Genomic DNA, 16303 nt, shown 5'->3' with positions numbered 1-16303 from the left:
CAAGTAGACTGGACCGCTTGAAGGCAGCAGGACATAGTTGCCATGCATAGATAGATAGCCGTGCGGTGCAAAAGTTGAGGGACCACTGCGCCTTGATGGGAGGGTAACGTTTAAAGTCCAACTGCAACGAAACTTCACTTGGGCTAAATTGCCTTTAAATGCTTAGCATATACTAACTATCAATGTAATCTTGGCAATGCCGCAAGTCTGGTAATTGTCTAATTTTCTTATTAGCAGCCATTTAATAACACCTAAGCAGACGAAGGTAGTGATGCGGATACGGTGAAAGCTTTAGAACCGTACATGACTGCTAATCTCTGTTTCACTTAGGCGCATCGCTCGCTCAACAATTGCAAATTGAAGGGTGTCTCTCTCGGCGTGCTTTCTCGTTGAGCACGTGATTTGAGCTGTTGCAATAATGCCTACGTGTCGTGTGGCCGTCGGGTGCTTGAACCAGAATACGAATGATGACTGTGCTGTACACAACGCTGCGCAGAGGAAAGAACATACATAAAGAACTCGCACTCAAGGTTCTGGTTTCAGCCTCACTGGCTGTTCGTTCGCACCACGTGCCCTTCTCCTCCACTTCGTCTCTTTCTTCCTCGAGCACTCGTTGGGGCGCCCGTTTGAGAGGAGCGTTCGCAGTCTCCGCTGACTTCCGTACTCCCAGGCAGCCGCACTGTAACCGGTATTTCGTTTCCCGCAACTGCACTATAAGCGATACATGTATACATGGAGTGCTATGGGAAAATTAACAGGAGTCTGAAAAGACCGCACTATATCCGCTCCTGCACTATAAGCGGTTACGTTATAAGTGGTCTATACTGTACCTGTGTGATAACTTGAAAGCTGTATCTTGAAATATAGATTTTTTTTTCTGGCTATAGTTTCAGCCCATGTGCTTTTCACCTCATGAAAGTTATTGTGCCAGACTCCGGATATCTCAATCTCGACTTAGCAAATACCATGCAGGAAAAGTGCAGCATCGGCAGTGTTGATTGCACTTGCTTTTTACCCGGTGGCACCTCGCTGGCCGAGGCAGACGCTGTGCTTAGTCGGGCCACGCTCCCTGCTTATCTTTCACCCTTCTTTCTGTCCACTCGTGTGCACTTGTTCAGCTGTTCGCTGCCACTTTGTTCTGGCTTCACAAAACAGCAGTGAGTTGTTAATGTGTCTTTTATTTTCTCCTTCTCATATAAGGACACTGTCAGTGCCGCATTAATGTGCTCACGATGTATTAATCGGCAGGTTTGAGCAGGCGAGATCAGTCCATGCACTGTGCCCTAAAGAAGGATGCATGCGAGCCCACAGCTTTCAGCGAGATCCCCGCTTTATTTAGGACGTTTGCTTCAGGCTTCAGGCTTGTGCTACCTACGGTGAGGCGTAAATGTCGCATCACTCGCGAGCGTCTGCTAAAGGCATCACCGTTGCCTGAAATTGTCCTAAATTTAATACAGGGCAGAAAGTAGCAGTCAGCTTTTTGAATGTCTCAAAACGGTTATGCTCAGATGACTAGCTTCAATATTGCATTAGGATCAATCGTCTTGACTTTGTAGTTATGCCGCATTCTCACCAGATACATCTTAATACCGTAAAAAACGGACTATAGGTTGAATCGGAATATAGGTCGACCCCCAACTAACTAATTCTAAAAATGAAAAAAAATCTTTTTCAACGGCAAAAGTACCGAAAGACACCCTTACCTTTAAACAAATGCGACTCAGCCGCTTGCACAATGGTGACAGTATTTAGACGAGGGTCGACTTTTCGCAATGGCTTTTTGAAAAAAAGTTCTACCTATATTCCGGTTTTTACGGTAGGTTTCTTTGTAGTGGGGGCCGTGTAGCACTTTGTGTCGAACTGCTACTCTCATTTATATATTTTGGTACATACATTTGCTACATGAATGCTATAATAAATCATTTCAATCTTTCAGGGATGAAGACTGGAATGAATTCAATGACATCAACAAAATCATCATACGCCAGCCCATCCGGACTGAGTACAGGATTGCCTTTCCATACCTGTACAACAACATGCCACACTATGTACATCTGTCATGGTAAGAAAGAAGCCATGTTTGAAAGTGTGCTTGTTGGTACTCGGACGGTGCAGACACATAAAGATGTGCTCTTGCAGTATGCACACCGTGGTGCCCAAGTAGCTGTGACACGGGGTGTCAAATTCCATTGGAGGCAGAATGCAAGAAAAGTCATGTACAGTAGAACCCCGCTGTTACGTTCCTGGGTGCTGCATTTTCCCGGCTGTTACGTCGTTTTCGGCCGGTCCCGGCACAGCTCCCATAGAACTCAATGCATTGGTAACCCCGCTGTTACATCGCAACTGTGGGTTCATTCCCGCATCATAACGTTGTGAACTGCCACCCCGCGCCGGCCCGAGCGGTCATTTTGACTTTTAATGTCACTTGGCTTGGTTGCTTGACGATGGCATTAGCCGCCCAATGTGCCGGGGGTGACACTTATGACGTATTTTCGGTTTCCGCCAGCAAAAGTATGGCCCTTTAATTTTCTATTTGCTATCTAAAGATGGTGTCTGTGGTGCGTTGCGGCCCTAAAATTAATTTCGGCTCGTAGATGTTCCGTATAAAGTCCAAGGGCAATAACGCCGTCGCCGCACGCCGTATGCTGTATGTGCGAGTGAAAACGTGCAAGGTGAGCCAACGACCGCGTCTAAATCTCGCGCGCGATAGAAAGAAAAGCAGGGAGGAAGCGCGCCTTCCGTTGCGCTCGAGGCGCCGGCGAGAGAGCTAGGGGGGAGGGATGGCGGGCAGCGTTGTGGTCTGGCATCAACTGCGTACTGCGCGGCGGCACGCAGTTGCACGGGACGTATCTTGAAAGCGATCTGCGTTGGGGGCAGAGTCTACGCAGCGTTGGTGCGTCGGCGGCTCGTAGCTTTGTGCTTGGTGTGTGTTCTCGGCGCTCAGTTTACGTTGAAGTGATAGACAACAGCACGAAGGTCACTTCGCTCGCTTCTGCAGCGGCCTTAAGTTCCTCATGCCAGCGTTTGACAGCGCGTGTCTGCGCTCATTGAGTTTGATGTGTTCATGTTTGCTTGTGGGCGCTGACACCATGCTTGTTAAGGGGGGACACGGGTCTTAGAGACCAAAAAATCGAGAAAAAATGGGTTTCTTGAAAGCAGTATTTTCATAATATACAAATACTGCCCCACGTTCTGACCAAGTTTCCCGTGTCATGGATCAATATTTGAGTCGCAATATCAATTTATGTAACCACCGCGAGCTATATTTTGACGAAAAGAAGCATAAAAAGGGGGTTTTTTTCATGCCGCGTCTCCGCTGAACGACGTATGCTGTTGCGGCCATCTTGGTCGTGTTGGAAAGAACTACTTCTCTTCTTCAATTTCCCGCCACATTTTCGTTCGTCCCCCTATTCGCTATTTAGAAATACCGTGCTGAAAAAAAGTCCCAGCATGCGACTCCATTGGCCCATTTAGTGCATGTGACCAAATAAAGTCCTGCGATTGGCTTAGGCGGCTGGCGTCGTCTGCTGCGGCGCGCGGACGCGCTTGAAACCAACGCGTTGTTGAAACGCGAATCGCGACACCATTTTGAAAGCTGCTAGCGCGGTGATGTCGGAGTGTCGGAAGTTTGCCACTCCACACAAGTTTTGCAAGAAAAGAAAGCCAATGTGCTAAAACTTTGAAAAGTGCTCCAATACTGCCGAAAAACACAGCGATGACCACCCGCCGGCAGTTTCAAGCGACGGCTGCGACGCGGAATGCAACGGGCCTGGCGAGAGTGAGCGAGGCCTAAGGACGTCGGAGGCCGATAGTGATCGCAGGAGCAGTGTTCGGCACTACACAAAGATGGTGCAGCCAGCGGAATTGCTCCAACGGCAGAAGCAAGCAAGGGAAAAGCTCCAACAACTGGCGGGAACGTTGGCAACGAAGTGGAAATTGGACATATGTACGAGCGTCAACGACGGTGCGGACGGGCCGGCGGAGATGCGAGTCACGCTTTTATGTTATCAGTGGGGAAGCTTTGCTCTCGCGTCTAAAGTGCAGTCTCTGTGGCGGCTCTGTGACTTTTGACACAGAGGAGCGAGAATGCCGCCTTGCCGTCAAGCTTCTCGTCATTTGTAAAAACTGCGGCGATGTTTCCGAGTGGAGCTCGCCGCGCGTGACAAACAGCAAGAAGGTCAGCCCCTTCGTAGTGAACATTCTCGGCGCTCGTGCAATGGTTAGCACTGGAAATCGACAAACAGCGATGAACGACGTTTTTACTGCAATGAATATCTTGCACCGTGGCCTTCATAACAAAACGTGGCAAGGCTATCTCAAGCAGAAACTGGCGCCAGCGGCGTCGTCTGCTGCTTAAAAGCTGATGGGCGCAAGCCATTGTATAATGACTTGAAAAATGACTTGAAACTTGCGAACTCCGGGAATATAGCGGTATCCTACGATGGAAGGGGGGGGGGGGGGGCTCCTGGATGATGCGCGGCCATTCGTCGCACATCGGAGTCGGCACGGTCCCAGCATGACCCCAAACATTAATGAATGCTTGCATTCCATGATTTGGACATTGGCACCCAAGGAACAGCATGCCTCGCTTTTTGCCGTTGACGCTGCTGTGGCTGAGGCAGTAGTGAAATTTATTTCGGGGAACGAATAAGCTTCATCTGCCTACTCCAGGAGCTTCATTTGAAGGGCTACCGAACAGCATGAGAATGGCCGAGAAAGATAACCGACGAGCAGCAGCATCAGCCCGCAAGTGTGCATCTGCAGAAAATCTGTGACAAGCCTTCAAAAAACGCCATTTGGGTAGCTATAGGCAGATAGATTACATCCCTGGTGGCTACTGACCATTTAGATATGTGGGATATATCAATATTTTTGTTATGTTTGAATAAAAATGAGCTTGTCTGTTTTTTTGCATTTTCTCAAAACATGATTTTTTGAATCTTTGCATCCTTCCAGGAGCGATTTCGCAGTAATCGGGGCACCTAGAATTGTAATTTTTGTTGCAGTACTGAGCTACACGAGTAATGCACGCAATGGTAGGAGCAGATTTTTGTATCTCAGTTTTTTTTTATTGTCCGTACATTAAACAGCCACTTTGAACCCATTTCGAACAGAAAGCTTTGATGTGCTGTATAATTGTTAATAATTGTTATACTAAAAATCTGTTCCTACAATTGTGAAGCTTATGGTTCCTAGTATCCAGCTATGTGCCTAAAACAAGATTTTGATGAGTAGTTTTCAGTCCATTGTTACCGTAAACAATGCTAATTAATTTTAATTAACTTTAGAAATAATTGGCATATTTTAAAAACAATTACATATTTGGAATCAGCATAAAAAACTGAATAAGAATGTGAAGTTTCATTAAATTTGATAAAGGGGGTGATTAGCGAATGTTTACAAGTTTATACGGACGATAAAACTACTATTCTTACTTTGTATAGCTGTCTACTAATTTGCTAACGTAATCGATACTTCGGCTGTCGGGCGAAACTACGGCTTTTTTCACACGTAAGAATTAAAATATTTTGTGCAGTTCAGCACTAGTCCCATTTGTCAATTTTTCCTGTTTCCCGGCTCTTGCGTTTCCCGGCTCTTACATTTTTTTTTTTTACGGTCCTGTGAAAAATGTATCAGCATGGTTCTATAGTATCATGAAAAAAAGAGAGAACGTATACAGTGAAACATCGTTACTACGAACACCACATTAGCAAACTTTTCAGATTAATGAACTTTTCAGAAATCCCCTGCTGACTTCCTATATTTTCAATTTAAAAATACTTTAGTACTAGGAACTTCAGAACATCGAACTTTTCAGAATAACGATCGTTATTCAGTTTCCCTGTCATGTAACGCCTCAGTACTACCACGGCCGCTGGATAAAAAAAATGTGCGGCCTGCCGCACATTGTTTGTTTGAATTAACAGTAAGTTTGAATTATTAGTGTTTCAATTATAGTGAGTTACTCTATAGTTAATAAGCGAATGTTTACAAGTTTATACGGACAATAAAACTACTATCCTTACTTTGAATAGCTGTCTACTAATTTGCTATCGCAATCGATGCTTCTGCTTTTGGGTGAAACTGACTTCTTTTCACACGTAAGAATTCAAATGAAATTGTGTGCAGTTCACTACTACTCTCGTTTCTCAATTTTTACTGTTTCTCGGCTCTTGCGTTTTCTAGCTGTTAAGTTTTTTTTTTGTTTTTTTTTGCAGTCCCATGAAAGATGTATCAGTAGAGTTCTACTGTACTTCTTTCTGTCTAATTAAAATGTGTGATGTCAGTCCCCTCTTGCTTTTTTGAGCAACCCAGTTATAGCAATGAATTTTTTGGCGCTTGAATATTTTTATAAGTTGGTTGGACTGTACTATCGGTGCATTCACAGGCAGTGGGCACTAGGAGCACTTGCTGCTTGTGGTAGCAATCCCCTGAAGTGCACCTGTCAGCTTCAGTCATGAGGCAGGAGTCACTTTACCTGGGAAAAAGTAACCCTGCTTGTCGCATATTGGCTTGCTGATTGAGAAACAACCTGCAAGATGCTCAAGGCACGCACACTCTCATCTGATTTACAAGAGGGACTTGTTTCATCTTAGTGTTCCTCATATCAAATTTGCTGCTTTCATGTTGCTTCATTTGGCTTTGATTGCAGTAAGCCGAATTTTGCAATCTTGATCCATAGCAGTCTTTCCTTAAAGGGCAACTCCGGCGATTTTTCGATGACAACGAATGTCGATGAAATTCGCTGGCTCTGTTCCTCTGAATACCTCCGTAATGTCCTAAAAAAAGCAGGCTTGAGAGTTGCACAGATTTTTTACAAATGAATTTAATCTATTGCCTCGAGCACCCTACCTTACCCCCTCCTCAGTTATAGGCCACATTGTGTATGACGTCAGGAATGGTCCACGCAGAGCATGCCGGGATCATGCAGACGACAGCGACGAGAGCGTGCAGGAGTCAACGATCGTGAGCTAGCGCTTGGCGTGAGATGTTGCTGTCGCGAGAAGTTGCATTCCCTGTGGACGGGCAAGTGATGCGGGGTGCCAAGCGGTGTTGCGTTGTTAGCTGCACGAACTTCAGCCCTCGCCATCCGCAAACACAGTTTGAGCCGATCGCGTTCAGCCGAGGTTAAGCCTATATCACAGTGGCCGAGTTCGTGCGTCTGCTGCTGGCGGACCAGACCCAGTGATATAAAGCTAATTAAGCTGCTTCTGTAGTTCAGTTTTGACCATACGGATTTGAAATAAACCATTCCTCATTTCGTACAGTGCACACGCAAAAAGCTAGAAGCGACAACACGACGCGCAATCAACATCTGTATACGTTGCCGTTCTCGAATGCGGCCGGTCGCACTCGCCGGCGCTTCCCTAAATGAAATGTGACTACGCAGATCCATTGGTGTATTATTACCTATTGTTATGCTGACTCATTATTTAGCTTACGAGGTGCACTGTTTGCCTCGTATCCCAAATGAGCAGCAAGCCCTTCGATACAGCATGCGTGTAAACAACCGTCTCGTTCAGCTGCAAACGATGTCATACTTCATGGCATCTGCGTTTCCGCGAGAAAACTATACATTCTCTAAATGAGCGTTCATACGCACAATGTCCCAATCTATGTCTACTTTACGGAGCACTAATTTTGTGCATGAAGAGAATACGAAGAATGGTAAGCAGGCTGCACAATTAACGCTTCCCTACTACGGTCTCCCGCTCGCTGTTTCCGAAGGTGTGTGGTAGCACGTATCAGCGCGACCCAGAGTGATGTGACGGTGCTTACATGCACAAAATCTACGTGTTTTGATATGTTCTGACATTAATTGATGTCACCGATGAGCGGCTATCTCAAGCGAACGACGTACGAGTGGTCGCTGTACCTGCCGATGTAAACAAATGCACCGGTCGGTGCTTTGGACTGTCAGCGGCGTTCTTGTGGGATACAAATGCGGAAAGTCGTGCTCCACATCTTATAGCGAGCATGCGAAGCGGTTCCTTGAGAGGGGTAAAACACCTAAAATAGCAAGCAGCACGTATATCAGTGGTTAGGGCTACCCTTGGTCTTCATGTCGCAGCGCGATATGTTGCGCATGGGTGCTGGCTTTAGTGGTGGAGGACGGCGATTCGTGGCTATTGAATTCTTCTGAATCATAACTGTCACTGTTTGACAGATCCGAATAGGTGGTGCAGCTTACAATGTCACCCAAAGGTCCGGCGCGGTCACGAATAAGCTGAGCGTCTGCTCTTCGCCGGTTTCGTTCACCCCGCGGGCGAGACCGGCATGCGTTGCGCGCCTTCCCCGCCGGGGATACATTCGTGACGTCACACGCAGAGGTTCGCTCGGCTGCTTGCTCAGGTTTCGGTTTAGTTTTTGCGCTTTTTTGCTTATTTAAAATTATTTTCGACTTTGCGGAACAATTCTCCTATCAGGTGCGTCACAGGAGGGTCTCGGGAACCTAAATATTTTATTAGCTCGACATAGTAAAAAAATCGCCGGAGTTGCCCTTTAAGTTTCCCACATTTCCAGCACGCTACTGTTTCATAGGCTCTCCCTGTATTATGGATAGTTTGAATAGGCCCTCAGAAGACGCTCTCACAAATGTTGGTCATAAACTGGTTCTAGAGGGCCGTCCTGAACTGTTCTGCCGCAAGAAGTTTTAAAGGGCCCCTTACCCGGCTACATAGCAAATATTGGTTATACAGTGTAGATCGCTTATAAAGCAAGTCGCCGGAGTCGCGAATATCCGGACTATGAGCGGTACCGCACTATAACTAAAGCAACAATATTCAAGGCCCGCACATATGCAAAACATGTGCACCGAGCCGCCACGCGTATGCGACAGTCGAGGAATGCGTCTAGAACGTTTGCGTTCAATGTACAGTCAAATCTTGTTAATTTTAACCAAATCACGCGGCGGCACCTCCGACCGGCATTGCTCCGGCTCCGCCATAGAGTAAAAGCTTAAGAGAGAACCCTCAATGTCGCGCGCGAACAAAACAAAAAAAAAAAAAAAAGAAAAAAAGAAAAAACGCGGCAGAAATTTTACCCTGTCTCAAATGGCAAGGGCGCCGATTCTGCGTTGCGCCGGAACATGCGTGTACGTGCCGACGCCTCAGCTACGCTACCGTAGCCGCGCGTAGAAAATGGCAGTGAACCCTTCTTTCTCCTTTATGCTTCCTCTACTTTCTAGTAATGTGTTGACCTTGCATGCTGCGACTACGGCGCAGATGGAAGCAGCAACGCTGCCCCAAGCCGGCGAACAAAACTGCCCTCGCCAGCAAACGCCCGCTTCCCGATAACGGCAGAAAACGAAACTTCGTGGAGCTGGCGCCGGGCTGGCTGGAGCGGCGGGCGCACACGGTGACAGTCGAAAGTGAAGGAGCTACGAGAGAGGGCGAGGGGAGCCACCGAAGCGGCGGAGTTGCCGCTTCGGTGGTTAATTCGATTTAAATGTGTTCAATATAGTCGGCTTCGATTCTATGTACTACAGTTAAACCTGCTTATAACGAACCTCCATATAACGAATTCCTGCATATAACGAAGTTTTTTGATTCCCCGCCGTTACTCCATAGAAGCACATGTATTTGAGACCTCTACGTAACGAAGTGGCAGCGGGAGACCGCCTCGATATAACGAATTTCCCCATCCGACCACCTAGAGATTTCGCCCCAAATTTTGACATTTTTGCGCGAGGTTTAACTGTATATGAATGCACTGACGAAGATCTTGGGGAAGAAAATGCGTCTTATACATTGGAAAATATGGTAGTTCAAATTAGTAGTACAGTTAAACTTGGATATAACGAAATTTACAAATTCCCGAAAAACTTCGTTATAAAGAGGATCTCGTTATATGCAGGTTCAGCACGAAAATTCGAAAAAGAAACGCTTACCATATTTACTCGATTCTAACGCGCCCTCAATTGTAACGCGCACCCGTTTTCCGTTTTCGTCGAAGCACTCATCCTTGGAATGTCACACCAGGTACCGGATGCATGGACGCGTGTCGTTTCGCACAAGTGCTAGGCATCGGAAACGAAGAGCGAGCGTCACGATGGCGTCGTAGCATTGTATAGTGTTACAGTAGAACCTCGCTGTTACGTTTCCAGGGGCTGCGTTTTCCCGGCTGTTACGTCGTTTTCGACCGGTCCCGGCACAGCTCCCTTAGAACTCAATGCATTAGTAACCCCGCTGTTGCGTCGCAACTGTGGGACCGTTCCTGCATCATACGTTGCGAACTGCCACCCCGCGCCGGCCCGAGCGGCCATTTTGACTTTTCATGTCGCTTGGCTTGGTGGCTTGACGATGGCATTGGCCGCCCAAAGTGCCGGGGACGACAACTATGACGTATTTTCGGTTTCCGCCAGCAAAAGTATGGCCCTTGAGATCCGTATTTGCTATATTAAGATGGTGTCCATGACGCGTTGTGGCCCTAAAATTGGTTTTGGCTCATAGATATTCCGTATAAAGTCCAAGGGCGATAACGTAATCGCCGCGCGCCGTATGCTGTATGTGCGAGTGAAAACGTCCGAGGGCAGCCAACGACCGCGTCTAAATCTCGCGCGCGCAAGAAAAGCACGAAGGATGCGCGCCTTCTTCCGTTGCGATCGAGTCACCAGCGAGGGGAGAGGGATAGCGGGGCGGCGTTGTACTGTACTCTGGCATCAACTGCGTACTGTGCGGCGGTTGCGCGGGCCGTATCTTGGAAGCGATCTGCATTGGGACAGGTGCGTTGGCGGGTCGTAGCTTTGTGCGTGCTGTGTGTTCTCGGCGCTCAGTTTGCGTTGAAGCGATAGACATCAGCACGAAGGTCACTTTGCTCGCTTCTGCAGCGGCGCTTCCACACGCCGCCAGCGTCTGACAGCGCATGTCCGCGCTCATCGAGTGTGATGTGTCACAGCGTGTACAGCGCGTCGGCAACATCAACTGGAAAAGGAGAGAGTGCCGGCTTGGTGGGCTAGGCCAGCTGCAGCAAGCGGCAGGATCAGGTTTGAATGAAGGGAGGGGGAAAGATCACGCCGGCGGCGGCAAGATCGCCGGGTCGAGGGATGCAGGCCTGCCTTGCACACGCACGCACACGTGCGCTCGCTTCGCATTCCATCGCGGTGGAGAAGGTGCTTCCGGTTGCTGCTCGCGCGAAAATGACAAAATTTGGGGCGAAATTTCTAGGTTGTCGGAGGGGTAAATTCGTTGTATCGAGGGGGTCTCCCGCTGCCACTCCGTTACGTAGAGGTCTCAAATACATGTGCTTCTATGGAGTAACGGCAGGGAATAGAAAAACTTCGTTATATCCAGGAATTCGTTATATGGAGGTTCGTTATAAGCAGGTTTAACTGTGTAACAGTGTCTTATATAGGCATACCTGCCAACTCTTCCGAATTTTCCGTACAATGTACAAATTTGGACCCGTCTTAAGATTTTACGAATCTTGGATAAATGCTTAGGGAAAGGTGGTTATATTTGCGAAATTATTTTTTAAAATTCCTAATAAAGTCACACTGTTGCTGTTGGGCGGGGGCGCCACTTACATAGGGGTGCATAGACATGGGGGTGTGCGCCGTAACCATTATTGTCTGCAGAGTAAGGAAATTTTTCACTCTGCGACGTTGCCTTCGTCATTGGGTCATTATACGACCTGACGACGGCCAGATGTTACTGGTTGTCGTTACTCTCAACATAGAGACCCACCTGTACGTAAGTGGCGCCCCCAGAGACGACGGTGATTTCGGGTCGATGCGGCAGGCACAGTTTGTGTATTGGAGGCTGTGGCTTGTCGTCTCGCCTGTCGCCTTCGCTAGGCTTTTTTCGAGAGTATGGCCTGTTTTGTGGGCCTCACTTTTTTTTTTTTTTTTTTGTGCAACGTGCTGCTGCATCGGGCACAGTGCGACTCCGGCACTCCAGTGTTTCATAGCCGTAGCGGCTGCGAAGTGTGATGGCGTGCTCGAAGCCTCGTCAGCACTAGACTCTACCAGTACTTCCAAGTGTGTTTGAATTGAAGTTGTTTCCCGTGCCCCCCCCCCCTCTTCCCCGGTCGCGAGTTTACGAACTTGAAAGTCTTGTGGTTGGCAGGTATGATATAGGCATGAAACCATGCCTGCTGGCATAGCGAATATGTGCGTCTTTTTTCATGAGTGCAAGAAACCGTGTGCGACAACATCCTTAAAGAAATCGAATCTTGTTTTAACAGTGGAGTGACTGCGGTGACAGATGTCAGCTCCGAAGGCTCGCCATGTAAGCATAGCGCGACAGCCGCAGTAAATGCTGCCATCGAGGCCTCTTTGATATAGATATAGATTAGAGTTCAGTCGTGCTAGTTTTCTGTTATGGAGAGTTTTTACTTCTTAAGAAAACCGTAAGTCTACGGGACTAACGCAATAAATTAAAAAATGCACCAGAATTTTTTAATTCTTGCGTTGTAGTGTCCAACATATACCCATTTAAAATGAAATGCACCACTCGGCTTTAATCATTATTGGTAGCCTGTGCGAGAAGTTTAAGCAAACCAGTAATAGCCGCACTGCTTCCTGCTTGCAGTCAACATTTCGTGTTTGTATCTGAGTGTTCAACTGTGATGTGATCATTGTTCGTGTGTTCACCCTGGGCATATCACGCCATAGAGGCAACGCCGACCTATGTGCTTCAAGATGTCAATTCTTGCTTTGTTTACTCTTTAGGAGCTTGATTGATACAGCAGTTAAATACTTGCTTCATAGAGCAACCTTATGTCTTTGCCATATTAACTGGGAAAATAAACTGTTCACTTTTTGCTCATTGTGTGATGAGCTGTTGCTGTACATTAAAAAAACAAAAAAAGAAAAATCTCGAAGTTATTTCTAGTGCTACTGTCGCTTTGTGTTTCATTGCCAGAGGGGATGTAGATTCCAGGTAAGCTTGTTAAATTTTTTCGATTCTGCTAGATGTTTTATGTGTATCATATATGGTACACCATGTTGTAAGAGGTTGAGCTTTATGGGAAACATGCTACAATATCATGTGCCATTATGTTAACTATAATTCCAGGTATCACACCCCCAATGTAGTGTACATCAAGACGGAAGACCCTGACCTGCCAGCATTCTACTTTGACCCCTTGATCAACCCTATTGCACATCGTCAGGGCACAAAGGTAGCTGACTTTTTTTTGCCCAGGAGTGAAGAGCCATTGTTAACAAGAATGTTTATATGCTGGCTTATAGCTCTGTTCTATGAAGCCGTTTACCGTCTGCAGACTAAAGCCAAATGGCACTTTCTGATGAATGTTAGCTACAGTGCGCTAAACTATGCCAAAGCTAGCAGTGCCTTGGAAGGAAGCCCTTGAAAACTAAAATGAGCATACGTATCTTGAAATATTGGTCAAGTTGAAGTTGATGGCACCTTCTTATACTTGGTGGCATGCAATTGCAAGTGGTGCACACTGCTCACTGCTCTATAAAACTGCCACTGTTGTCACATGCATTCTTGCTGTGTTCAGCATCACATGAATTATCTCATTCATTATTAGTGAACTTGACTGAAATTGCAACCAGTGGAGCACATCAGCCATTAGGAAACCCTTGAATTTTGAAATATTGGTTAAGTTGAAAATTTTCATGCCTTGTTGTGATCTTCCTTTGGTGCCATGTGTTGGGAAACTCCTTTTGTATCTAAAGGAGTATTTGAATTGCTTGGTTGTCACTGAAATACCTGGTATCTTGTGAACCGATACATATACCTCAAGGCCAGACAGAGTGAGAACTTTGGAATTCATTATGCATAGCTGGTACCGTAAAATTCTAAAAAAAATTTTTTTTTTTTGGGGTTCTTGGTGTCTCACAGGAGACCAACCACCTCAAAATTAATCCGGAGCCCTCCACTACAGCGTGCCTCATAATCAGAACTGGTTTTGGCACGTAAAACCCCAGAAAGAAGAAGAAAGGAGACCAACCACCGCGGGTTCGAGCTTAGCGAGCCACAGGGCCGCGTCAGCCGTCACCTCCAGCACCGCTCGTGTGCGAACTCGGAGGCCGCAAGGTGCCACTGAGCGACGCACGCAAAAAAAGCCCTGAGCTGACGGAAACCGTTTACTGAATCCGTCGGCACCAGCACCGCACAAACGTCCGCGCGGTGGGGAGCCACAGGGGTGTCCCGCACCAGGGCGAAAATACAATAACAGGCGCCTATAGCATGTCGCAGCGAGAGCACAGGCTCAAGCTGGGACACGCTGCTAGGAAAAGTCCCGGCGGCTATGCTACTTGCTCTGGCAATAACCAATGGGTCAACTCGCGAGAGCTCGGGCAATATCCTTCGGCTTAGGCTTTCGGCAAGTGCGGCTTGGTGTGGTACGACCTCGCGCGAGCGCTAGGCACCGCTCGTCGGCTTAGCGTCGGGAAAAGGATCAGCACAAAGTACGTGCTCCCCACACGGGCAAAGGCACCGTGCACGAGCTCCAGTCCTAGTCACAAAGGTGTCGGCGGACGAGTGGAAAGCATGTACGCGCCGTGCGCTGGTCCCCGAAGAAGAGAGCCACGCTCCACCGCTAGCAGCCGAAACGCGGCCGCGTAGTGACGTCAGTGCCCCGCCCTCACCGCAAACCACCACGTGCGGAGCGCCGCCGCAGGAACCGGTTAGCGCAGGCGGGGAATAAAGGCGAAGGACGGCAGAACAGGTGAAGCCTGCTCAATGGCGCCGGCGCCTCCCTCAATCCCCACAAATTTTAGCTTTTTTTTTGCTACTTCATGTACTTCAATATCTTTTTCTGGTTTTAAGACTTCAAGTTCTTACATTTGATTTTAAATTGCAGTACCTAACTTTCAGTACTAAAAACATATTGCTGAGAAATCAACACATCAGGTTGAAACTGCTGCAATGCAGGGATTGATCAGTTGCTACATGAAGATACAGTGTTAGTGAGGTTGCTTAGTTATTTTGTGGGCGCTTGTGACACTGTAATAATCGGCAAGCAGCATGATGCATGCTGCTCAAACTACGTGCTGCTCATTCAAAAAGTTCAAATCTGTTCAGTCATCTTGTCTAAATGCGCAGGGATGTGCATACTAACCCCATTTTGCTGCTGCAGCAAACTGTGGACCCCTTGCCTGATGATGAGGAGGAGTTTGAGCTACCTGAGCATGTGCAGCCTTTCCTTCAGGATTGCCCGTTATACACAGACAACACAGCCAACGGTATTGCCCTGCTCTGGGCTCCACGGCCATTCAACCTGCGCTCAGATCGCACTCGTCGTGCCATTGATATTCCGTTGGTGAAGTCCTGGTAAGCGTCATCTCTGTGGCTCATACTCATTACTGGCTTGCAGGTTTTGTAAATGGGCAAACCGTTGCCAGCTGTGAACAGCATCTGTACGATCTTGGCAGATTTAAATCAAGGGGGATGTATAATGGCAGACCAATTGCAGTGATAATGCGGTTTTATATTGGTGCTTGTTTATAGTAATTGCTCTTCATCAAAAGCATGTCATCAACCCCTTAGTGTGCCCACCTTCAAGTGTTAGTACCGACAAACATCACAATATATTTCAAGTCGGGATGACATGCTTTCTGCAGAAGAGCAATGGTGCGTCTCTCTGTGACAGGTACCGTGAGCACTGCCCCCCAGGCATGCCTGTGAAGGTCAGGGTCTCATACCAGAAGCTGCTCAAGTACTTTGTGCTCAATGCACTCAAGCACCGGCCCCCCAAGCCACAGAAGAAGCGATACCTCTTCCGGTCATTCAAATCAACCAAGTTCTTCCAGACGACGACCATTGACTGGGTGGAAGCCGGATTGCAGGTGTGCCGCCAGGGCTACAATATGCTCAATCTGCTGATCCACCGCAAGAACCTGAACTACCTCCACCTCGACTACAACTTCAACCTGAAGCCTGTCAAGACACTCACCACCAAGGTCAGTTTGTCAATGTCATGCACTGGCTGATCCAAACACTCCTGCAAAGTGTGGTAGTATACTATTTAATGCTTAAAAACTGCTAGAAGTGTGCTGGGAGGAGGACTCCTGCTACTGTAAAAAGCCTCTTGCTCAAGATCTGTGTGGTCTCGGCACTCATACTTGTGGGGTCTCACGTGCTCTTGGGACAAAGGAACGACAACACAATAGTGCAAACAGTCAAAAGGGCATTTATTGCACCTTTCATACACTAATGCAGGCTAGCCGAATTACTACGCATAGAACATTCACAAGGGCGCGCGACAAACAAGGAAGTCCGACTCACTGCGACCGGATAGCGAGCGAATATGTTCGCCCCATGCTATGACACCATAGTCTAGTCGTTCACGTGTACGGCCACGCAAACGGTGGCGAGTACGAACGATCCGT

The 16303-nt window shown here is 47.5% G+C and overlaps 1 protein-coding gene across 1 annotated transcript in view; it reads left to right on the top strand.

Moving 5' to 3' along the window:
• Window positions 1–16303, top strand: part of LOC119446842 (pre-mRNA-processing-splicing factor 8) — a 253265-nt gene that overhangs the window by 42155 nt on the left and 194807 nt on the right. Inside the window, exons 7-10 of the mRNA XM_037711405.2 lie at window positions 1937–2062; window positions 13017–13122; window positions 15052–15245; window positions 15565–15874. Coding sequence (XP_037567333.1) covers window positions 1937–2062; window positions 13017–13122; window positions 15052–15245; window positions 15565–15874 — 736 coding nt within the window. The remainder of the gene's footprint in view (window positions 1–1936; window positions 2063–13016; window positions 13123–15051; window positions 15246–15564; window positions 15875–16303) is intronic.

Source organism: Dermacentor silvarum, chromosome 3, assembly GCF_013339745.2.
Source record: "Dermacentor silvarum isolate Dsil-2018 chromosome 3, BIME_Dsil_1.4, whole genome shotgun sequence".
NCBI lineage: Eukaryota > Metazoa > Arthropoda > Arachnida > Ixodida > Ixodidae > Dermacentor > Dermacentor silvarum.
The sequence above is the reverse complement of the archived record's forward strand: the minus strand, read 5'-3'. Positions and strand labels throughout refer to the sequence as shown.